Here is a 25,889-nt window from a genome sequence, read left to right on the forward strand (position 1 = left end):
CCGGGTACGGAAGTGGTGGCAGCGCCTGGGGAAGCAGGCGGAGCCGGTGACAGCGACGTCTGAGACAGAACCGAGCGCCGGCGGGGCGGGGGGGGGGGGAGTGTAGAAAAGCACTCCCTTGTTGGACCTACACGAGGTGCAGGAGTGGCCGAGCCTCTCTTTTTAACCTCGGCGAACACTCAGAGCGACGGCGATGGTGATGGCGGCGGTTACTTGGACGGCTATAGTTGAGCTGCGCTCCGGGAGGTGAGTGGGGGAAGGGTGGCCTCTCTGTGGTCTTACAGACCCGGCTCTTGCGTCCGCATGTGAGGCTCTGCTCACGTGCAACTATATCCAGATCCCTGAACGGATCCAGCCCCTCCTGAGACTGAGATCTCTGGGTTTTACCCCTAGAGAACAAGGTGAATCTCTTCTCGAGCCTTTAATCTTGGCATCCTTTGCGCCCTTACCTTGTCATCTCGGTAGAGATAAAGGAGGGAAGACTTAACCTCAGTACCAGTTGGTTATTCTCGGTTCCTGGAGATACGGCTCGTACATTAATGAGTATTCTTTTCAATACCATCCAGATTTCCTTTAAGAGGAAAGTAATTTGGGTTTCGCCTCTTCAGACCCCACTGAAAATTCACCGAAGATTGTATGTAGATCTAAAACTAGAGCTAAAACGAAAGTATATTATTAAATTTGGTCCTTGCAATTGTGCTAACGTCTTGGCCATTACACTTGAGCTTTTTCTCATCTCTTAATGTTCTCCATATTGGAAGACTGATCTCTGATGAAATCTTCACAAGAATATTCTTGCATTGGTATTTGTCTTTGAGGATTTTTCTCCGGTTTTGTGGTACCCAGCTTCCAGTCGCAATAAGACTTAGTTTATGACATAAGTGAGTTTTTCCGTTGTAGAAATTTCCCCATGGTTTTTCAATTCCATTGTGAAAAGTTGCAAACACACAGACAAACTGTGGTGTCCTTATCGGGGTGACGTTGTGTGGGGACTGTTATCAGTCTAGGGGTTCAAAAATGCTTGCTAAACACTGAAGTGTGGTATATGAATTAAGAGAAAGGATAATTGGCTCAAAAAAAAAAAAAAGGAATTTCTGGGAAAATAATCTGTTGTTGAATTCACCAAGAGCAAAAGGTATCTGAGATGATTCTCTCTGACTGACTTAATTTTATTTGGAGAGCATTTTGATTTTTGGATAGACTGATTTATATGTATTTTTTAATCCAAGCAACTAAATATCATTGGGTGGAGTATGGGGTTCAAGATGAACTCTGATAACACTCATCTCTATAGGGTCGCTATGAGTCGGAATTGACTCAACGGCAGTGGATTTGGCTTTTTTATACAGAATAAGTCATGATGAGATTCCAGTATACCACTATTCAGAGCTCAATATAAGAAGAAACTGCAAATTGGAACAAGAGTTATAGCTATAAAATGCCCTAAATATAATGCCACGTGGCTTTAAATCTATGAATGGTGTCCACACATTTGTCCTTTCTATCTTAGTAATTGAGCTGTTTAATTTCTAAATTAAAGAAAAATGTCTCTTTAGAAATTTCACACGCATGGAAAGAGCTCGAACCTTAGAGCCGAACATTTCTAGATTAATTTTTATTCTGCCAGTTACTCGTTGTGTGCCCTGAATATGCTACTTTATTTTTTAAATGTCTGATTCTTTATCTCTAAAATGGAGGTGACACCTACCTTCACCGAATTGTTACAGTGCATAGGAGATACTCATGGATGTATAAAACTAATTCTTATTACTGCATGATGTTATTTAACAGGGTACTTTGGGTGGGCATTTAGTGATTTCATTTAAAGTGGAGTTTATTTAAATCATTACCCAGTAAAATTTTTCAAATATTAAAACAAGTCTTCTTGCTTTTGCTAGTATGTTTTCTCTAGCATCATTTAGGTCAAATGTCTACAAATTTTTGTAAAGAAAGGTTCATGCCTTTAGTGAGCTCCTGGTCTTGCTGAGTAAAACACGTACACAAATATGTACAAGGTGGTAGTGCAATAATGGTATGTGTGCAGTTTAAATATTAGCAAAATCAATTGATTATTTAAGATAGTATGGCTTTAAAAAAAAAAAAATGTAGCTGTCACTGATGTGACTCAAAATTTTCCGAATGGATTTATTCATCATTAACAGTGCATACTCATCGGAAGTGGGTGGCTGAATGAACTCACTGAAAATGATGCCAAAGTCGCAGGTTCAATTTCAGTGAAGGTTAGCTTTGCTCAGTTGTGGTCACTCATAGCTCACAAATACTATTGGTCTCTAGGGCAATAGGGTGAGAAACATTGATTCATTACCATTCTACTGATAATGGTGAGTATTATCTATATAAATAATAATATTATGTAATCTTATAAAGTCACTTTATCCAAGAGGTATATCAGTAATGCTTTATGGAAGGAGTTAAAAAGTGCCTCTTCAATAAAATGTGTTTTTTTTTTATATCATAAGAATTAGCCCTGTGAAAGAAAAGGCAAGAACAGAGTGCTAAGGAGAACCAAGTATTGAAAAAATAATATAGAAGGCAGTTTAGAAATCCGAATACTTTTATATCTCTGAAAGTGTCTTGAAACTTACCAACTTATTTAATTTATTCTTTGGGTAAATAATACATGTGCGTGTTTAAACTTTCTCAGGTCTAAAAAGGAATACAGTAAAAAAAAAGTCTCCCTTTTTTTTTTTTTTCTCTACCCCTGCCCCCAGCCACACAGCTCTTCAGGCTAAAGACAGCCAGTATTTGATTCTTGTGTTACATTGGCACTGAATCCTTAACCACAGCAAGCGTTAAAACACTGTTTTGTAGATAAAAAAAAAAAAACTGTGGCTCAGAAAGATTGTGATTTATCCAAGGTCACACAGCTACTAAATGTCAGAGCTAGAAATAGAACCCAGATCTTTCACCTTCTATTCCAAGGTAGTCTACCACACTGCCTCTCCAAATCATAGCTGTTGCCATAAAACTTAGAATTTTATAAAACATATCAGGACTTAAAAGCAATTTTATACTAGTTTGTAGGTGAAATTTGTTACCCAGGCTTAAATGTAAGCATATGTAATTATTATAAAGCAGTGAAAAGAATAATTCATAATCAGTTAAAAATAAAGATCTACACCTAGCAAAGTTATGTTATCTGTATTTTTAAAACAGTAATTTAAAAAAAAAATCTATGCCTACAATTTCAAAGTCTATTTACTAAGCTTACAAGAACCTACAACTTTTTTGTTACTAAAAGTTTGATTATTTACACCCATAATACTTTTAAAGAATTTGAAACTTTTTAAAAAGAAAGTAATGTACTCATATCAGGAGTAATATAAAGTGCTTTATGATATTTTAGAAATTCTGGCACCTACTAAGTTAGATTTTTGAGGTATGTTTTTGTACAGATTTTCTATCCTTATACTTTCTAAGAGCTTTCTAGCTAAGCAATAATGCAGCCTTTGTTTCCTCTCTTTCCTTTTTCTTAATTTTTCACTTTCCCACCTCTCATTTTTAGAAATGAGTCTCTACATGAACAGTTCTGAGTAATACTAAGAGGAAAAGCTGCTAATACTTATGTTCATTAAGTTTAATGTATGTCACTTTCATACATTTTAATTCCAACAGTAAAAGCATGAGGTAGCTGGCATTATCCAGAGTTTACAGTGGGAAAACTAAGGCTGAATAAGGTTAAAAGGTCAGATAAATTGCTAGTAAGTGGTAAAACCTGAATTTTAGCCCACGTTTGAAGACTTAACTCATGCTGTTTCACCTGCATTGTGCTTTATTTTTAAATATGGCTTAGTGCAAAACAGTGTAGATTGTTAATTCTTTATGGATCTTTAACACTTTAAAATCTTCTCTTTAGAATTAGTTTCTGTCATAGGAAAAAGACTGCAAGGAAATATGCCAAAATGTCAAAAATTGGTTGCCTTGAGGTGTTGGAATTACAGTTTTTTCCTCTTTTTTAAATGTTTCTGAGCTTAGATATTGAATATTAAACATACTGTTTTTATATTTAAAAATTAACAAACTGGAAAAAATATACCTATCGAATCCAATTTACTCTCTAAAAGAGTTGTAATAGTATATCTTAAGTATTCTGGTTCCTAGGATGCTGTTAATCTTCCTTCCACTTTTAGAAGTTCATGTACTGCCAGCTCTTGGTTTTCTCTCTTCACTCTAGATTAGCTTTCTTCAGCGACAGCTTCCTAGACATTTCTTCTTGTCTTTAGCTAACAAGCTCAGGGAATGCACACTCATTTTAATATTAGCCCAATTAATGTTTCTCCAAAATTTATTTCACAAAAAGGATTCGTGGTAAATTAAATATAGGAAACTGTGGCTTAAGCAGGTTTCTTTACGATGTACCTCCCAGAACTTTTTGCCAAATATCCATTGTGATCTTTCAGAGAGGAAGTATTTCCCAAACTTGCTTGGCAAGGGAACTCCTTTTTCTCCAGGATGTGTATTAACATCTTTCCGAGCTAGTGTCCACAAGAGTATAGATTGGGGGAGACTGGCATAAGCAAGCTGTAATTAGGAAAGTAAGTAGGAAGAAAGGAAGGAAGATGTAACGGTACTAAGTCCCACGAGCCCTAGCTCAGTTAACAAGAAAAAAGGAGATACCTTAAAATATTTATTAGAAGATAAACCTGTATTGCTTTCGTAATGAGAATTTTTTTTTTTTTTTTTAGTTAAGAGGTTTTTCTCATAGAAACAACCCAATTTTTCGTATTTTTTTTAACATTCTGAAGACTGCATCTATTGTCTCCTGCCCAGCAAGTCCCATTTGTGTAGCCTAAACGTTTCCGCAGAATCCAACTCAGATATCACAGACTGTGATCAGAATGCTTTCCAGGGGGTTTTGGTACATGATGCCAGGTAAAATTTGGAATCATGGACCTGGTAGGGAAATTCCTAGGGCTGAATTACTATCAGAAAATAATTTATTTTGAATTCTTTATAACCCAGTGCCGTCGAGTCTCATAGCGACCGTATAGGACAGAGTAGAACTGCCCCATAGAGTTTCCAAGGAGCGCCTGGTGGATTTGAACTGGTGACCCTTTGATTAGCAGCCATAGCACTTAACCACTACGCCACCAGGGTTTCCGAATTATTCTTATAGAAGTCAAATTTACTTTAGTATTTATGTGAATTCTGGTCCTAGATGTACTTCCGTATTTTAGACATAGGTGTTCAATAAATAATTAATGTACAATAATGCTATTAATATTGCCTAACATAAACAAAAAAAAAAACCAAACCCATTGCCATCAAATCAATGCCGACTCATAGTGACCCTGAAGGACAGAGTAGAACTGCCCCGTAGGGTTTCCAAGGCTGTAAATCTTTACGGAAGCAGACTACCACATTTTTCTCCTGCAGAGCAGCTGGTAAGTTTGAACTGCTGACCTTTCAGTTAGCAGCTAAGTGCTTTAACCACTGCACCATCAAGGCTCCTATAACCTAATATACCACTGCTGCCCACTGCTGTCGAGTCATTAATCTAACATAGGAAACACAAATGACTTTTCCAAGTAAATAAAATTAAACCCTTGAATTATTGGGTTTTGACAGTTTTCTATGAAAATCTTGAATTAAAATCACCTTCCTTGTCTTACTTAATAGAAGTAAATAAATATTATTTTAATCTTTTGTTGGTGCAGAATCGCCACAATGGGCATTTATTCTGTTACCACTATCATTGGAATTGGTGGTAGAACCTGGGACTAAGTGACTGCTGAGTCTGGGAATTTCCTTTCTTGAAAAAGGCTTTTTAGGCATTTGCTTCTTACTCATTAAGAAAAAAAAAAAAAGTTTTTTTAATGCCACTGTGTAATCCCCAGGGCAATGTAGCATAGCTGCCTTCATAAAAAATGAATTATTGAATCAAGAGTCAAAGCAGCATTCTCCCAAGTGTTTCTTTTATCCTCTTAAAAAGGCTTCTTTACAGCTACCATCAAAGAACTTCGATTTGTCAGCACCTTTCAAAGTATCATCTTTGACTTCTGTACCACATAAAAACGATGGTAAAAGCACTTTGACGTTTTGTATCTCTTCTACCTCATTTACACACAGTTTGTATAAGATCACAAGAATTGATGCTGGATTATTTGGGAGACTTGTTCAGATTCAGAACCGTATACTTTTTTTACATTCAGATTTTACATGTACAGGCAAGACATAAACCACTTTTTTTTTTTTTCCAACTCATCTTTAGCCTTTATGAAGCCCTGGTGGCGCAGTGGTTAAGAGCTAGGACTGCTAACCAAAAGGTCGGCAGTTCGAATCCACCAGCTGCTTCTTAGAAACCCTGTGGGGTAGTTGCATTCTTCCCTACAGGGTCACTGTGAGCCGGCATCAACTCATATGACGGCAATAGGTTTAGTTTTGGTTTTAGTCTTTGTTAACTAAAATTCCAGTCAAGTACAACACTAAACCTTTGGGATGAAAATTAAAATATACATGTAATATTATACTAATATGTATATTAAAAGCAAAAAATAGGAAAAATGATAAAAATGTTGAATTAAAATCGCCTTGTTTTTTATTCAGTGGAATGAATAATTATTTTATTTCAATAAATTTTTTTAAAAAAGTAACAAAGTAGGTTTGTTCTCACTAAAAAATAATAAAATAATTTTTTTATTGAGAGAATGTGATTGAATTTTTTTTTTAAAGAATTTTGGTTTTATAAAGGTCTGGTTCTGAGTTCATTTTATTTGCTTCATAGTATTAATGACTGTTATAGCTGGAAAACATTTTATGCTAAATCATGGCACAAATTTTTCACTCCTATTACACAAAAATTTTCTTGAAATTTGGTAAATTTCTGTTCTTTTTGCATATTAATCAGCTATTCTTACAAAGTAATCTGAAAGTATTGGGGTTTTTTTGTATTTTTAATAAATGATTTCAAAGCCCACTGAAACAGGATCTTCTGAAAGAGGTTAGAAAATTATGTTTCCATGTGTTTAAGTGTAAAGATGTGAGAGTTTATATCGGTGATGCGTTTTTATCATTTTTTGTAATACAATTATAATAGTGGGAAAAAATACGAAAATCTTTTTTTTCTTAAGCAGTTGCTTTCTCAGTAATTAAGATGTTAACCTATACCTTAAACAGACCAGTTAAAAGTGGATGGGTGGTTAATATATCTGCGAAAGTAGCTTCTGAGAGCCACATTTTTACCAAGTAAAGGTCATTAAATTTAGAACTAACTCTTGTCATTTTGTAAAGGAAAAATGCATTATTTCTCTTAAGTATTTTGCCCTGAGATAACTATCAAACTGTGTGCTATAAAATTTCCATGGTCATGTTTCATTGCAAAATATCATAAAGATTCTCTTATTTAAGATAATATAATCCAGAAATATATTCCAGGAACACACAAACAACAGTGTATTACAGTATACTGAAAGTGTACAAAGAAATGGAGAAGATTGCCATCACCTTCTCAGCTTTTTAGAACTGTCACTTGTCCCTCAGGAATAGCACACCCTCAGACATGTGACCATCTGACAATGAGTGATAGGAGTGTTGTCAACCATATGCTCAGTATGAATTTTAAATTCTCTAGCGTTTAAACAAATATAAACAATTTTCTTCCTACTTTGAAGACTGACATTCTCGCCCATAACAGTATACAAAAATGGGATTATTCTCGAGCATAAACTTGCAGTTTTCCAGCAAAAGAATAGCTATGTGAAATTTATATAAGGCTATAATTCTGATACAGATATAAAAAGATAGCCATCAGGAGTTTTTTTCTACCCGTTAAAGTCTTTAAATGTAGGTACATGTTTTGAAAACTGAAAACTCACCTAAGGCAATGACATTTTTTACTTTATTTTATGGACACTTGCAGCCTTAGCACACGTAAGAACAGTTAGCCTAAAATCTAGTGACTCCTGATTGTTGGTAAGCTTTGCCAAAGTTGTCCTGTTTTTTGTTGGTATGTCAACTTATGTAGAGGAAGGCTGGGAACTACTCCTCGGGGGAAATGTCAGATCGTTCTGTAGTTTTACAGTCTGTTGAGTTTCAGCCCTGTCTGATATATTGATCCTTTTTCACTTTGAAACAGTAGTCCTTCTCCTGAAAATTATTTGCTCATAAAAATCTCTTTCCTTTGTAGTTAGCATTGGGTTAGAGACAGAGGTATTCTCTGATTTGTTCATTATAAATTATTTCTATAAGACTGCTTAGGTTCTTTAACAGAACATGTCTAAAACCTGCTTTTTTAAAAAAAGAAAAATTTATGAGGGCACATGTTAACTTTTATTGGGTGCTGAGTACTTCACATGCATTATTTCATTTAATCTCCAAAAGCCCAACGAAATAGATAGCATTAATACCTCCATTTTACAGATGAAGAAACTTGAGATTTTAAGGTCATATGGCTAGTACAGAACAGAAACTGGACTCAAACCATGTTTCTTTGGACTCACTACTGCACTGTAGAACTGCATCCTTACCACATACATGTATAAAGATGTTGAAAATGTTAAAATGGTTATTGCTGGTGGTAGGGTTATGGATAGTTCTTATTTTTTCTTCTCAACTTTATGCCTAGTTTGAGGTTTTTCATGGTGAGTATGAATTACTTTTAGTTATATTTATCAAAATGATATATTCATGTACGTTAAAAATCTAATTGAATTAAAAACCTAAGAAAAGCTACAATTCTCTCCTACCCTATCCCAATGGCATCTTCTTCCGAATCTCTTAAGTTTTTTCTGTTATTTTCCTTCATATTTCTAAATAAATGATAATACTTCTATTTCTTGATTTACTATTTTTAGACATTATCTGTTGACTTTCTTTTAGGATGAATGACGATTTACTTCTATTACATCCTCCTCCCTCTGGATCCTCTTAGGACAATTATATCACAGTTTTGACAAATACGTAAATATCATTCACTGCTGAGCCAGGTAGTTTTAGAATTCTATTTCCTGTCTTGTATAATTTTGAATTTTTTATGGTGAGCAATTACTAACTTTTTTCCATTTGTTTAGCTTCCCATCCTCCCAAGTGAATTTTCCAAAAGTCAGTTCTATTTTTTTTTTCCTCAAGATCTGCCTTAGAGCTTTATCCTAACCCTTGTATAGTTGTATGGACTAGTTGCTCTTTGTCAGCCTCCATTGTCTAGAGACTTCCGTGCATCATCGTTTTGGGAATTTACATTTTCTCTCCCATTAGTGCACTATAATCTCGTGTCCTCTGTCTTCCTTTGTTTCAGATTTAGAGCCTCAATTTAGAAAAGCACATCATCCATTATGAGGTAAAATTGTTCATATTTTACATATCTGGAAAGTTGTCTATTTTATCCTCATATTTGATTGATAGTTTGGCTGGTTATATCTTCTTCTAGATTGAAAATGTCTAGCTTCCAAATGCTGGTTTATTTACAGTCCTTCGTAGGTGATTTTTTCCTCTTTTTTAATTTATTGTAGTTGTTAAGAATATACACAGCCAACCATATACCAATTCCACCATCTCTACATGTACAGTTCAGTGACATTGATTACATTCTTCGAGTTGTGCAACTATTCTCATCCTCCTTTTCTGAGTTGTTTCTCCCTCATTAACACAAACTCACTGCCCTGTAAGGTTCCTGTCTAATCTTTCAAGTTACTGTTGTCACTTAGATCTCGTTTTTTACTAGTTAAGCTAAACTGTTGTTTTGTTTTAAGAAGACTTCAGGTGATATTTTTGGTTTGAGGTTTAAAGATTATCTCGGGGCTGTAGTTTCAGGAGTTCATCCAAATCCTGTGGCTCCAGAAAGTCTGGAGTCTGTGAGAATTTGAAATTCTGTTCTGCATTTTCCCCCTTTGGATCAGGATTCTTCCATAGAATCTTTGATCAAAATGTTCAGTAATGGTAGCCGAGCACCATCAAGTTCTTCCAGTCTCATGTCAGTGGAGGCAGTTGTTCATGGAGACCATTAGCCACACATTCCATATCCTCCTCCTCTTCCTGACTCTCCTTCCTCTGTTGCTCCAGGTGAATAGAGACCAATTGTCATGCCTTGAATGGCCACTTGCAAGCTTTTAAGACCCCAGGTACCACGCAACAAACTAGGAGGTAGAACAGAAGCACTAAACACGTTATTAGGCCAACTAACTGGAATGTCCAATGAAACCATGACCCTAAACCTCCAAACCAAGGAACCAAACCCCGTGAGGTTTTTGGTTGTACATAAGCAGCCTCAGCAGCTACTCTGTTGTTGTTGTTATTGTAAATATATCTATCACCCAACTTTTTCCAGTTCAACTTTTTACAGACATACAACTAATTGACAGCAATTACAATAACCATCGGTGCAGCCCTACCCTTAATTAATGTGATTTTTCCATCACTGTTAACCCTTCCCCCTTTTCCTCTCCCTCCTGCCCCTGGTAACCACTAATAAACTTTAGTGTCTATACATTTGCCTTTTCTTGCCTAAGAGAGCTCGTACAATATTTGTCCTTTTGTGATTAGCTCATTTCACTCAGGATAATGCCTTCAAGCTCCATTCCTATTGTAGTATGTATCAATACTTCATTTCTCCTACTGGCTGAGTAGTATTCCATTGTACGTATGTACCACATTTTGTTTATCCATTCACCTGTTGATGTCCATTTAGGTCATTTTACACCTTTTGGCTATTGCGAATACTGCTTCAATGAACATTTGTGTACAAGTCTCTGAGCCTCTGCTTTCAAGGTTTTTTGGGTATATACCAAGGAGTGGAATTGTTGGGTCATGTGGTAGTTCTAATTTTATTTTTTTGAGGAACCGCCACAGTTTACCACAATGGCTGTATCATTTTTCATTCCCACTAGCAATGGATAAGGGTTCTAGTTTCCCACATCCTTACCTATATATATATATTTTTTTAATCTTAGCCATCCTAAACTCGTTGTTGTCAAGTTCGGACTCATAGTGACCCTATATGACAGAGTAGGACTGCCCCATAGGGTTTCCAAGGCTGTAATCTTTAAGGAAGCAGACTGTCCCATCCTTCTCCAGTGAAGTGGCTGGTGAGTTCAAACCTCTGACCTTTCGGTTAGCAGCCAGATGCGTAACCACAGCACCACCAGGGCCCATCCTAGTGAAAGTGAAATGGTATCTCATTGTGGTTTTGATTTGCATTTCTATAATGGCTAATGCTATTGACCATCTTTTCATGTGTTTGGTGGCCATTTAAATGTCCTCTTTAGTGAAATGTCTATTCAAGTCCTTTGCCCATTTTATGATTGGGTTATTTGTCTTTTTGTTGTTAAGTTGTTGAAGCTATATTTATATATATATAGGCTATTAGATTCTTATCAAGTATATGGTTTCCGAAGATCTTCTCCCAGTCAGTACCTTCTTATCTTTTCACTGTTTTGGTAGTCTTTTGATGAACAAAAGTTTTTAATTTTTACGAGGTGCCATTTATTGATTTTTTTCTTTCACTGTTGGTGCTTTTGTTATAATATTAGGTAATCCATTGTTAAAAGCTAGGCCCTACAACATTGCCCCTGCGTTTTCTTCTAAGAATTTTATGGTTATAGTTATATTTTTTTTTCCTCTTAGGAAGACTTTAGAATTTCCTCTTTATCTCTAAGATTCTAAGATTTTACAATAATGTTTTTCTCTCCCTTTCACTCTCTCTTTCATTGTGCTGGTCACAGGTAGGCTCTTTCAATAGGGAGGCTCACATCCTTCAGTTCTGGGAAATTTTCTAATATAGCTTCTTTGATAATTTCCCCCTTTTTTTGTTGTTGTTTTCCATGAAATGCCTGATTAGCCTTCTGATTTTTTCTGTGTGGTTAACCATCTTTTTCCTCTTTCCTCAACTTATCCTCCAACCTTCCTAATCAATATGGTATTTCAGTAACTGTATTTTTAATTTCCAAGTACTTTTCTTATTTTCTGATTGTCCCCACCTCCTTTTTATAGCATCTTACACATTCATAGATGGAGTGTCTTCTCTTAACTTTGGAAGAAATCTATTTTTACCTTTTGCACCTTTCAGGGTTCCAGTTTTCTCCAGGTTCTGTATGTTTTGGTCTCTGTCATGTTGGAGGCTTCCCTCAAAAATCTGATAGCCTGTGAGTATTTCATATTCTAGAGTAAAGCACAACAGTGCTGCCTGGAAGCTGTGTGTGAGTAGGCAGAGCTTGTCCACTAGTGGACCTCACTATATGCGTGGGTTGCCTTCCAGATTTTTATTAGGGGATTCCTAGGTATCAGCATCTATAGGTCTTTTCTCTCTGGCTGGCCATTCCATTTCCCCGGCAAAGTGTCTTCCAGTCTTCTACTAGGGGGATATAAAGTCTGGCTGCTGGAGTTCTGAGAGCTGGATGGAAGACGGGTGCAGGGAACTTTCATTTAATCATTATGTTTTTTGTCGCAACTCTCCTCTTCTACCCCCTGCCTTAATGGGAATCCAACATCCTGAGCCTCTCCTGTTAAGTTTCTCCAAAAAATAAACATCCCAGCTCCTCTAAGTGCAGGAATAAGAGCCAGAGAAACCTAACTGCTCTTATACAAACTGTCATCCAGCCCCCCCATTTTTCAGCCCTGTTCCTCACCCACACTTTCTGCAGCACTTGGTGCCTGTGAGTCCTGAACTTTACCTGCTCTGTTGACTTTTGTCTCATCCATGTCACCTCTGAGCCCGGTGTCACCAGCCTCTCTGCTGCTGAGTCAGTTTTTGCTCCTCAATTCATTTGCTACCCTCATATTCTGTGGCTCAGGTTACAGATACCTACTGGTTTCATTGAAGACGAAGTCTGTGTTTCCATCTTTCATTTTTCCTTGTTTTGGGCCTACTTTTGAGAGGAGGATGGAGCAGAAACATTTCCTACTCAGCCGTTTTCAAACTGGATAACTTTCTTTTATAATCAGAAAATAACAAAATGCTATTTTCATTAAGAAAATTAGTAATGAGAAGAAACAGTTATGACTAAAGGAAGCCTTAGAGTCATTGAAAGATTTTATAGACTTGATTATTTTTGAAGATAGAAAAAAAGTTGAGAGGGAGATACTAAAGCAGGACTCTGGTAAAGGTTAGAATGTCATGAAGAACAAATGTAGAGAGCTTAGCTCTGATATAGAAACGAAGGAAGGAACACCACAGTTTAGAGGTAGCAATGAGGCAAGGTAAGGGAGCTCACACCCAGTGGAGTAAAGTTTGTACTTTTTTGGTAAATAAAAGCACTAGTCATTTGTACCTGGATGATACATTTTTCACATCATGCTGAATAAAAAATGTTGAAATTAATGTAGTGTTAACAAATAATATCTGCTTGTGGCTCCTTTATTATTTTATCTTGAAAAATATATTATAATGTAAGCTCTTGGGTAATTAGTTACAAGCAAGTGTCTCCCTTAATCAATGACTCTTCGTATTCTTCAGCCTGCTTTGCTACTTCTGCTTGTTTATTTTTGCTCGGTGGAATTTAGTCAATGAACAGCCAAAGCATACTGTTGAATATAATTTTGGCTGAACTAAGAGATGATGTTTCTCTCAAAATTGGGTAAGAAATATTTTTCCCTAAGAATTTTAAATGTACTAAATATACTAGTGAGCTCGCTAACTCGAAATAATCACCATATGCTTTTCAGTGTTTAGAAATGGAACACTTTATTATATGCCAAGTCCATATCATTAGTCCATACTTTTAAACATAGGGCGATCATATTTGCCAATGTAGATGTCGTTTTAGATCCTACTACTTTGAAATGGATTCAAGCTTCTCCAGACATTCACTTGACTATTGGGATTGTTAGTGTTCTTCTGATATAATCAGAAACTTTTAATCAGAGTGCTGAGTAAGATTGATTTTCTCAGTCACAAAATTCAAGTTTCATTTGCAAAATATTGTAGGTTATAGAAACCCACCCCTACCCTCCCAACTCTGGGGTGAAATTTTATTCCACCTACGAATACTTAGGTAAATTCCATCTACTACCAGTTATTACTGCCAGTCTTCATGAAGCTCAGTATTTTATATTGTGAATTCTACTGTCTAGCCAGTTTTGTGGGAACGGCAATACCCTATCAGAAATTTATCTGCTTGTTTTTCAAATTATCTTAGATAATAAGAAAGTGTCAATGTGTATGGGTGTAAAATCCCAAATTGTTATCCCATCCTGTTTTCTGAAAACTGCCTGAACTGTCAGTAAGTTATATGTTGGCCAATTATTGAAATGAATTGGCAAGACTTCATTGGCAATGGGAATTACCTACTGTTTCGTGATGATTGTTTATTTAATAAATTTTTACAGCTTTTATAACTTAAAATTGTTCATATTTTCAATCAATAGGAAAGAAAACAAGGAGAGGGGAAAATGAAGGAACTGTAGAGGGTAGCAGTTCTTAAATACCAGCTTGTAGATTTGTGACTGTCCCTTAAAAAGAATTCACTGGTCTGCTGTGAGTTAACAAAAATAAAGGGAGGAAAGATAAACAAAAGATGTATTTCAAGATTAGAAATGGTGCACATTTTTGAGTGTATATTGTAGCTGAGAGTGGAGGACTGGCTTTTTCTGATTCACATGAAAATTAGCTCTGGGAAAGGAACTCAAATTACTGATTCCATGGCACTTTGAAATTATTAGTATATGGTAAAGCACTTGAAGTGAACAAAATATTTTGTTCACTTCCGCCATACCAAATACTCTATCTTATTCGTGTACTAGTAAGTTTTTTCATCTTGAATCAAAATAGGACTTAATATATGAACTGTACAATGTGGATGACAAATGGTTAATGGCATTTAATTTTTTTTTTTTTTTCCTTAGATACATGCAGAAAGTGCCCAGAAGAAACTTCCTGCCAGAAAAACTGAAAAAGCAGTATTTATAACACTGGAATTTGTGGATAATATGTTAAAATGGCAGAAAGTATTGAAAATAATAGTAAAAATGTAGATGTAAGGCCCAAAACTAGTCGAAGTAGAAGTGCTGACAGAAAGGATGGTTATGTATGGAGTGGAAAGAAGTTATCTTGGTTAAAAAAAAGTGAGAGTTGTTCAGATGCTGAAACAGTAGATACTGTAGAAAAAACAGAAGTTCCTTTAAGGAGCCAAGAAAGGAAGCACAGCTGTTCATCCATCGAGTTGGACTTAGATCATTCGTGTGGGCATAGATTTTTAGGCCGATCTCTGAAACAGAAACTGCAAGATGCCGTGGGGCAGTGTTTTCCAATAAAGAATTGTAGTAGTCGGCACTCTTCAGGCCTTCCATCTAAAAGAAAAATTCACATCAGTGAACTTATGTTAGATAAGTGTCCTTTCCCACCTCGATCAGATTTAGCTTTTAGATGGCATTTTATTAAACGACACACTGTTCCTATAAATCCCAAATCAGAAGAATGGGTAAGCACAGACTTGTCTCAGAGTGAATTGAGGGATGGTCAGCTAAAACAAAGAAGAAACATGGAAGAAGATGTAAACTGTTTCTCACATACCAATGTTCAGCCCTGTGTCATAACTACCAACAGCGCTTCGTGTAAAGGTGATCCTATGACTGGCTCTGTGATAAACCTGGTTTCCAATAACAGTATAGAAGATAGTGATATGGATTCAGATGATGAAATTATAACACTTTGCACAAGTTCCAGAAAAAGAAACAAACCCAAATGGGAATTAGATGATGAAATCCTGCAGTTGGAAACACCTCCTAAGTACCACACCCAGATTGATTACGTCCACTGTCTTGTACCAGACCTTCTACAAATCAATAACAATCCGTGTTACTGGGGAGTTATGGATAAATATGCAGCCGAAGCGCTACTAGAAGGAAAACCAGAGGGAACCTTTTTACTTCGAGACTCAGCACAGGAAGACTACTTATTCTCTGTTAGTTTTAGACGCTATAGTCGTTCTCTTCATGCTAGAATTGAACAGTGGAACCACAACTTTAGCTTTGATGCACATGATCCTTGTGTCTTCCATTCTCCTGACATTACTGGGCTCCTAGAACATTATAAGGACCCGAGTGCCTGTATGTTCTTCGAACCACTTTTATCCACACCTTTAATTCGGACTTTCCCCTTTTCCTTGCAGCATATATGCAGAACAGTTATTTGTAACTGTACAACTTATGATGGCATTGATGCCCTTCCAATTCCTTCTTCTATGAAATTATATCTGAAGGAATATCACTATAAATCAAAAGTTAGAGTACTCAGGATCGATGCACCAGAACAACAATGCTAGGAAAAGGGTAGGAAAATCTGAATGATTATATATACATGTTTTCATTTAATAGCTTATGGTTCTTGTTCAGCCACTCTGAATTTTTCTTCAAGGGCAGTTGGAGTCCAAAATAAACTCTGCCCAAAATCTTACTTCCGTATTATTTTATGTTTCTTGCAATGCACTGTTGAAGGTTATACACTAGGGTTAATGATGTTTGGTTTTTGTTTTTTCCGTAGATTGTATACTTAATTTTGTTTTCCTTAATTCTAATTGTTGTATGATACAGGCATATTTGAAATTTGGTAGGCACTGCAGAGTTGAATATTTTGTTTTTCATGCTTTCCTTTAAAAAAAAATGCTGTGTCCTTCCTACATGTAAAATGTTTTGTTAATCTATACTATCAGTATTCCTGTACATAAAATAGTTTCCCCATCCCATATTCAATGAATTGTTTTAAAATTCGTCAGTAAAGTTGAGTGTGTTGTAATTCACAATTCATACTAAACATAATTGACTTTTATAATTTTCTAGTAGGGTTGTTAGACATAGCAAGATGGTTTAAAATCAAAGTTAATGGTGTATTTTCATCTTAAATATTTACTCAAAAACAGTATTACTAAATTTCGTTGATGTGGTCAGTGAAAATCAAATGAGAACATGACGTTTTGGAGACGCATTTTTTCTTCTGCAATGTGGCAGGGCTGTTATTTTTGAATAGGCCTTTCTCTCAACCTGGAAGAGTGAAGCTACCTTCATAACATAAATATTGTTCCTTTCTCACTGGAAGCTTTAAAAATAGTAAGTAATAACACTATTAGTAACTAGTAGTTACTAAAGTACTAAAGGAACTATGGGAGTTTTCTGTATTATGAACTATTGCATCTACTTAGCCCTTTTATGGAAATTCTGAACCTGTTACTTTGAGATTCCACAGTTTATAAACAGCCATGAATTTCCACTGGTAACCAAAGAATACCTAAATAATTTTTCACTATTTTAAATTGGACCTGAATAAAGATTCAAGAATTAAACATGAGCTCAGTATTCAGGAAGCTTAAAATTGTTTTTATCTTAAAAGTTCAAATAAAGATTCCTGTCTTCAGAATTATGTGTTTTAATATGGCCTCAAAAAAAAGGAAAACCTTTTTGACAGGTACGTGGTTTATACAATACAAACAGTACTGGGTAACAAGGGCAATATTTTTAATTTACTATCCCAAGAATGGAAACCCTGATGGCATAGTGGTGAAGTGCTACGTTTGCTAACCAAAAGGTCGGCAGTTTGAATCCACCAGGTGCTCCTTGGAAATTCTATGGGGCAGTTCTACTCTGTCTTATGGGGTCGCTATGAGTTGGAATCAACAGCAATGGGTTTGGGTTTTATCCCAAGAACAGAAAGCATTTTTAGAAACATGCCCAATATAACTAATAAAGATAAATGGAGTGATAGCCTATCTCTTTTTATAGTTTATTTTATTTTATTGTTGTTGAGACTATACACAGCAGAACATAGACCAGCAAATTCTACATGTACAATTCAGTGACATTGATTACATTCTTTGAATTGTGCAACCATTCCCACCCTCCTTTTCTGAGTTCCTCCCCCATTAATAAACTCACCGCCCCTTAAATTTCCTATCTAGTTTTTCATGACCTAGTTTTTAAAGAATCGATGAGTAATAAATTTCTTTTCTTATTCATATTCCTAGACAGTTACCCAACTTTTGTTCTGGTGATCTATCTACCGCTTAGTACAAATTGGCACTTTTAATATAGTAATTGATTTCTTGATTGTTGGTTTAGCTGTATTAGGACGCTGCTTCTACCTGGATTGAAAGGAATTTGATTTAGAAATTTCCAAGTTAGAATGATGTTTCTTCATTATCATTGTTTTATGTTGAAGTAGCATTTCCTTATTTTGTACTTCTGCTGTTAACATAAAGATTGCATTTTTTCAGAAAGAGCTTTAAAATAAAATGTTAACAATTATTACAAAATTAAACCAGGAAAATCTGTTCCCATATCTTCTAGCATTTTTTCTCAGTGATCTCCAGATTGTCTTGATCTCAGTGAGAGGTAGCTATTAAAATGGCATCTCTTAGCAGAGATAAGGCCCAGAATATAACACCAATGTCAAGTTAAATAACATCTCTTCTAAAAATGGTATTTATCTTTTACAAAGGTAGAAAAGTCTTATACTACCTCATCTTTATTGTGGCACTTCGTAGATCACTGAGAAGCTTGTCTTCTTAACCAATGTAACACTTCCTAAATATCCACCTTTGGTGACAGAAAAGTAAAATTAGTAGTATGGTAAGACTATCTGTGATTAGAGTTTTTTATCAGAATTTGATAATAAGACTTTCTGTTTCTGTGAAACAATTATTATTTTAGATACTTTTCTTTTAAAAATAACTTTTTATTAGTACAGAAAAACCTAAGGGAAGACTAGCTAATGAATATTCTGTTAAAAGGTAGTTTTATAAAGAAAAAATAAATATAATTATGTTGTCTTTTATAATGGTAAAAATTAGTGTTTATATGAAAGTCAAGATCTAAGTGGGTTTTCATATAATTCAAACTGGTTGCTGTGATATATTTTCTCTGGTTTTCTTATTTTTTTTCAACTTTAAGATATTAACAGCTGTTAACATACTGCCATATATGTAGCTTTGAAGTAGATCTAATAAATGAGCAGGAAAGAGACTCATTTATTCTGAAATGGTTTGTATTTTTCCTTTGTTAGCAATGAAAAGAAATGTGGAAAGTAGAAATATATACAAAGACTTGAGAAGGGAGTCATTTACTATGAAGGGAAAAGAAGTAATAATAAGTTAATTTTTAAAAACATCTACAGGATTGGAATTTAGAAGGGCTAACCCCTTTCTCTGTGACTAAGTTGGACATTGTGAATATTTGAAAAGTGTGAATTCCAGCGTCGAGAGAGCCTTCAGCATGGTGGAAATGTGTAGCACTTATTGGCAAGAGAGGATGAAGCTAAAAGAAACAAGATGAAATATTAAAATTAAGAATTAAGGCATTACCTCTGGGAAAAGCCTTGACAGTGAAAGGGAACTACTTCATCGCTAATAGCTAGTCTGGACCAGACACTTAACTGTGCTTTGGGAATAATCGTGCACTAATCAGGAAATAAACTTGACTTTTCTATTTCTCTCTGAAGCTTTTTAGGACATATCCCTTTCCCTCCTCTCACCCCCGTTTTTTAAGCTATAACATCTTGATTCATACTATAATTTCTTAAATATGCTGAATAAATTTTTTTAGGTTTGTTGAACATTTTTGTATGAAGAGTTACATGCGATCTTTCTATATAACCTGCCATTCATTTAAATAATTCATAGAGGGAATGCTTTAATTTAAAGCAAGACCTAATAGGAAGAAGATTAAAGGAAGCTTTTAGTCAGCCTGTGGCTAAATTTATTGATTTGGTGATCAAACCTGTGTTCTTTCCTGAATTTCAGCTAATGGGTAACTGTGGTCAAAGAGTGGCTTTCAGTTACAGTTTTGACTTATTATAAATAATATAAAGGATGTCTTAGTAATGAGAAATCCTTTAAAAAGCAGAACAAATGTGGCAAATAGGACTCATCATTATACAAATTCATTTCTTTTTATAGGAAAAACACATAAACCATTATCATTTATTCATGAGCCAAAGCCATTAAGAAGACAAACCAAGTTATCAGCTTCCTGTCTCTCTTCGGTTCATTTTATAGATCCACACAATAGAGAACTTCCTTCCTATGAAAAACCTTGAGATCTAACTCCCTTAAACACCTACTTTTCATTAAAAATATATTTTTGTCACTTTAGCTATAATCAGTGTCCAATAAACAGCTTATATATTGCTTTTGGTAGAACAAGTTTCACAGGAAAGTGGACTTTTAATTATAAGATTTATTTCTGGAGACAATGCAAGGAAAACAAAATATTAAAGGTAAATTAGACAGTGTAATGTTAGGTAATTTAATGCCAAAATGAATTAAAGGTTTTTAAGTCAAACTTCCTACTTTGGTGAAACAATCTTTACAATTATTGTTTTAACAGTTTTACACTCATTTCTATTTCTAAAGAAAACAAAGCACAAAAGTTTGTTTTTTTAATGGCCAAGAAATATTGATCAATGCTACAAGAGTCTGCCTATACTATTCTAATAAGATACTGGTCACAAAATTGAGGTAACTTAAGCAGAAATGTAGACTAATGGATATAACCCAATGGAAAGGGATTTAGAAGAACGTGAATCCTATTCCAAGTAAAGCCAAAGTCTGTCTTTGATTACTTTCTAATTTTGAATAGATTACTGACTCCTAGATCTTTCTTTGCCTTCATTTTCTAACAGTATAGGTTATAATACTTGTTACTTGGCTTCGTGAAGGTTAATTCTTTAAAAGAAGTGACCCTTGGAGCATACTTGAAAATAATTGTTGTACAGCTGTTAAGTGCTAATGTGATGATACGTTTTCAGGGTAAAACCTTAGTGGATCCTGCAGAATCACACTGACTTCTTTTAGTCTGTAATAGTCTTTCGTGGCTTGGTTTGACAATAGAGATAACAGTACAAATTCGAATTTATGGTTTAGACTCTGCAATTTGATGAAAAATTGCAATTTCCTCTTACCCTTCGTAAGGCCTATGTAAAATAGACATTTGCCTAACTTATTTTAAAAGTTGATTACATTTGTGGGAAATACAGATAATCACTTTTGTCATGGGTATAACCAAATCTTTCAGAGTTGAAAGCCACGGTGTAAAACTCAAGGCAGTTTTTCAAATTATGCTGACTTTGCTAGAACTGGATAAACTGTAAGCAAAGTATGTATGAACTTGATATATACTTCAATGTACAGAATTTAAGTAGCAACTTTGCAAAGCTGTTAGTACTCTTGTCAGGCTTGTATGACTTTTTCTCCACTTCTTACCCTAAAAAAGTAGACTATTTCCATTTTTATCTCTAATCCTGAAGTTGAACATTTCTTTGGATATGAGTTCAAATAAAATGATTTGAATACATTTTCTTCTTAATTAAAACTTCATATATAAAATCCAAAGGCTTTGTATTTTGATTTTAAAACATTGTGTATTCTTACCTTATGTACCCAACTTAGAGTCTGAAAAAAGACTTTGAAAAACCTGGGTTTTTTTTAGTATGTTAGTTTGGGTCTTCCTGAGAAGCAGATGCCAAGATGTGACTAGTTGTGCAGACATTTATGGGAGGAAACACCTCTAAGGATAAAGGGGGAAGAAGCAGGAGAAGGTGGGGAAGTCTTCAGACCACATTGCAGGTCTGACATGTGTGAAAAAAGGAATGAGTGGGGTGGGCTTCAGACGGCAGGCAGTGCAGTTCTGAAAACATCAGCCAGGCAGGGAGTTAGTTCCCAAACAAAGGTTGTCAGTGGGACAGGAATGGCCTGGCTTTAGAACCCTCCCCCGTGCTCAGTTACTGGCTGGGAGCAGGCAGAGAATAGGCAGTCGCTCATACCCAGGGCCAGGTGAGTGACTGAAGCACTTGAATTGGGTACTTTTTTTTTTTTTTTACAAACTCAGCAATGAAGAGAAATAGTATTTTGAAAAGAATCAATGCAAAAAAAAAAAAAAATCCATATGAACAAAATATCAAAAAGTTAAAGACCAAACCATTTGTCCTCAAGTCAATTCTGCCTTGTGGCAACCCCAGATGTTTCAGAGTAGAACTGCATTCCTTAGAGTTTTCAATGGTTGTGATCTTTCAGAAGTGGACCTAGCCAGGCCTTTCTCCAGACACCTCTGGGTGGATTCAGGCAACCTTTCAATTAGCAGCTGGATACTTAACCCTTCGCACCAGCCAGGGACTTAACATAAAGACTTGCCCATTGCTGTAGAGTGGATTCCGACTCATAGTAACCCTATAAGACAGTAGAACTGCCCCATAGGGTTTCCGAGGAGTGCCTGGTGGATTTGAACAGCTGGCCTTTTAGTTAGCAGCCGAACTCAACTACTCCACTACCAGGGTTTCCGTACATAAAGACAGGACCTGATAATTCCTGCTGCCTCAGGGTTCAATGTGGCTCTGCAAGGCACTGCTCATTCACTACTTCCTATGAGGGCAAGGTAGGTTGTCCACGTTTGTGGTATAACTTGCATTAGTGATATAACTTTTAATAGACCATAGAGCCCTGTGCTCTATCTTAAATTATGCCTTCTCCAGGTTTAGGTGTCTGAAGTTCCTCTATTGTTCGTTTTTCAGTACAAGAAGTATGTGTTCTGTGGAGCACACTTAGAGATAAGTTTTGAGAAGTTTATGGTAAATAGCCAGCCACTGACCCACTACTGGCTTACACAAAACAACGAAGGGATGGAATATACTGAATACTTTTAATATATTTAACAAGAGACTTACTGACTGCAGGTATACTCAGAGATATTACTGGTTCAGTTCCAGACCATCACAATAAAGCAAATATTGCAATAAAACAAGCCACAAATTTTCTGGTTCCCTGGTGCATGTAGGAGTTATGTTTAAACCATACTGTAGTCTATTAGGAGCTCTGGTGGTGCAGTGGTTAAGAGATACGGAGAGCTACAGCTGCTAACCAAAACGTTAGCAGTTCGAATCCACCAATCACCCCTTGGAAACGATGGGGGCAGTTCTACTCTGTCCTATAGGGTCGCTATGAATTGGAATTGACTCAACAGCAACGGGTTTGTTTTTTGGTAGTCTGTTTAGTGTGCAATAGCATTATATCTTTAAAAAAGTACATACCTTTAAAAAATGCTTTATTGCTAAAAAGAAAAATGCTAACCATCATCTGAGCCTTCACTGAGTCGTAATAGTCTATTTTGCTGGTGGATGGTCTTACTTCAATATTGATGGCTGCTGACTGATCAGGGTGGTGGTTGTTGAAGGTTGGGGTGGCTGTGGCAAATTCTCAGAATAAGACAACAATGAAGTTTGCCCCATCAATTAACTCTTCCTTTCATGAAAGAGTTCTCTGTAGCATGTGATGCTGTTTGATGGCATTTTACCTATAGTAGAACTTTTTTCAAAATTGGAGTCAATCCTCTCAAACCCTGCTGCTGCTTTATCAAACAAGTTTAGGTAATATTCTAAACCCTTTGTTGTCATTTCAACAATGGTCACAGCATCTTCACCAGGAGTAGATTCCATCTCAAGAAACCACTTTCTTTGCTCATCCGTAAGAGGCAACTCCTCATCAGTTAAAGTTTTATCATGGGATTACAGCAATTCAGTCACACCTCCAGGCTCCACTTCTAATTGTAGCTCTCTTGTTATTTCCACTACATTTACTGTTGCTTCCTCCACTAAGTCTTGAACTCCTCAAAGTCATGCATGAGGGTTGGTATCAACTTCTTCCAAACTTCTGTTAATGTCGATATTTTCACCTCCTCCCATGAATCATGAATGCTCTTAATAGCATTTAGAATGGTGAATCCTTTCTAGGAGGTTTTCAATTGACTTTGCCCAGATCCATCAGAGGAATCACTATCTATGGCAGCTATAGCCTTCAAACTGTATTTCTTAAATAATAAAACTTGAAAGTCAAAATTACTCCTTGATCTACGGGCTGCAGAATGGATGTTGTGTTAGCAAGCGTGAAAACAACATCAATCTCCTTGTACATCTCCATCAGAGCTCTTGGGCAATGAGGTGCATTGTCAATGAGCAGTAATATTTTGAAACAAATCTTTTTTTCTGAGCAGTAGCTTGCTACAGTGGACTTAAGATATTCAGTAAACCATGTTGTAAACAGATGTGCTGTCATCCAGGCTTTGTTGTTCCATTTATAGAGCACAGGCAGAGTTGATTTAGCATAATTCTTAAGGGCCCTAGGGTTTTCATAATGGTAAATGAGCATTGGCTTCAACTTAAAGTCACCAGCCGCATTAGCCCCTAACAAGAGAGTCAGCCTGTCCTTTGAAGCTTTGAACCCAGGCATTGACTTCTCTTCAGCTGTGAAGGTCATAGATGGCGTCTTCTTCCCGTATAAGGCTGTTTCATCTACACTGAAAATCTGTTGTTTAGTGTAGCCACCTTCACCAATTAGCTTGATCTTCTGGATAACTTGCTGCAGCCTCTACATCAGCACGTACTGCTTCACCTTGCACTTTTATGTTATGGAGATGGCTTCTTTCTTTAAACCTCATGAACCAACCTGAGCTAGCTTCAAACATTTCTTCTGCAGCTTCCTCACCTCCCTCAGCCTCCATAGAATTGAAGAGAGTTAGGGCCTTGCTCTTCATTAGGCTTTGGCTTAAAGGAATGTCTTGGTTTTCTAGTGCTGCTATAACAGAAATATCACAAGTAGATGGCTTTAACAAAGAAAAATGCATTCTCTCACAGTCTATAAGGCTAGAAGTCTGAATTCAGGGTGCTAGCTCTAGGGGTAGGCTTTTTGTCTCTGTAGGCTCTGGGGGAAGGTCCTTGTCATCAATCTCGCCCTGGTTGAGGAGCTTCTCACCACAGGGACCCCAGGTCCAAAGGATGCACTGTTCTCCTGGCTCTTGCTTCTCGGTGGTATGAGGTCCCCCTGTCTCTCTGCTCTTTTATATCTCAGACTAGATTGGCTTAAACTGTAGATTAATCTTGTAGAGTCAGTCTACATAACTACCGCTAATCCCATCTCATTAACATCATAGAGACAGGATTTACAACACATAGGAAAATCACATCAGATTACAAAATTGTGGTCAATCAACACAATACTGGGAATCATGATCTAGCTAAGTTGACATATTTTTGGGAGACACAATTCAATCTGTGACAGGGAACGTTGTCATTGGCTTGATCTTCTATCTAGACCACTAAAACTTTCTCTGTGTCAGCAGTAAAGCTATTTCCCTTTGGAAACCCTGGTGGCAGAGTAGTTAAGTGCTATGGCTGCTAACCAACGGGCCAGCAGTTCAAATCCTCCAGGTGCTCCTTGAAAATTCTATGGGGCAGTTCTACTTTGTCCTATGGGGTCGCTATGAGTTGGAATCAACTCGATGGCAGTTGATTTTAGTTTTTGGTATCATTCCTGTGTTCACTGGAGTAGCACTTTCGATTTCCTTTAAGAACTTTTCCTTCACATTCACAACCTGGCTAACTGGTGCAAAAGGCCTACCTTTAGGCCTGTCTTGGCTTTCGTCATGCCTTCCTCACTAAGCCTAATCATTTCTGGCTTTTTATTTAAAGTGAGAAATGTGTAACTCTTCTTTTCACTTGAACACTTAAAGGCCATTGTAGCGTTATTAATTGACCTAATTTCAATATTGTCATGTCTCAGGGAATAGGTAGGTCCTAGGAGAGGGAGAGAGATGGGGGAACGGCCAGTCGGTGGAGCAGTCAGAACACACACAACATTTATCGATTAAGTTCAAAGTATTATATGGGCGTGGTTTGCTGTGCCCCAAAACAATTACAGTAGTAACATCAAAGATCACTGATTACAGATTAGCATAACAGATACAGTAAAAATAAAAGTTTGAAATATTGCGAGCATCACCAAAATGTGACACACAGACAGGAGGTCATCACATACTGTTGGAAAAATGGCTCCAATAGACTTGCTCCATGCAGGGTTGCCACAAACCTTAAATTTGTAAAAAAAAAAACGCAGTATCTGTGCAGTGCAATAAAGCAAAGCACAATAAAAGTAGGCATGCCTGTATTCGTTTTTTTTATTTTTTAAAAA

General features: G+C 36.2%; 1 protein-coding gene across 1 annotated transcript; it reads left to right on the plus strand.

Moving 5' to 3' along the window:
* Positions 1 to 81: 81 nt before the first annotated feature.
* SOCS4 (suppressor of cytokine signaling 4) lies at positions 82 to 25,889 on the plus strand. The gene is made up of 2 exons (XM_064292506.1): positions 82 to 246; positions 14,794 to 25,889. Exon 2 carries the CDS (start codon positions 14,886 to 14,888, stop codon positions 16,209 to 16,211), a length of 1,326 nt encoding a protein of 441 aa, XP_064148576.1. The 5' UTR covers positions 82 to 246; positions 14,794 to 14,885; the 3' UTR covers positions 16,212 to 25,889.

Source organism: Loxodonta africana, chromosome 10, assembly GCF_030014295.1.
Source record: "Loxodonta africana isolate mLoxAfr1 chromosome 10, mLoxAfr1.hap2, whole genome shotgun sequence".
NCBI classification, from domain to species: Eukaryota; Metazoa; Chordata; class Mammalia; order Proboscidea; family Elephantidae; genus Loxodonta; species Loxodonta africana.

What these genes read in the sequence shown, in the direction of transcription:
- SOCS4 (XM_064292506.1), top strand. Translation starts at nt 14,886, where the DNA reads ATGGCAGAAAGTATTGAAAATAATAGTAAAAATGTAGATGTAAGGCCC.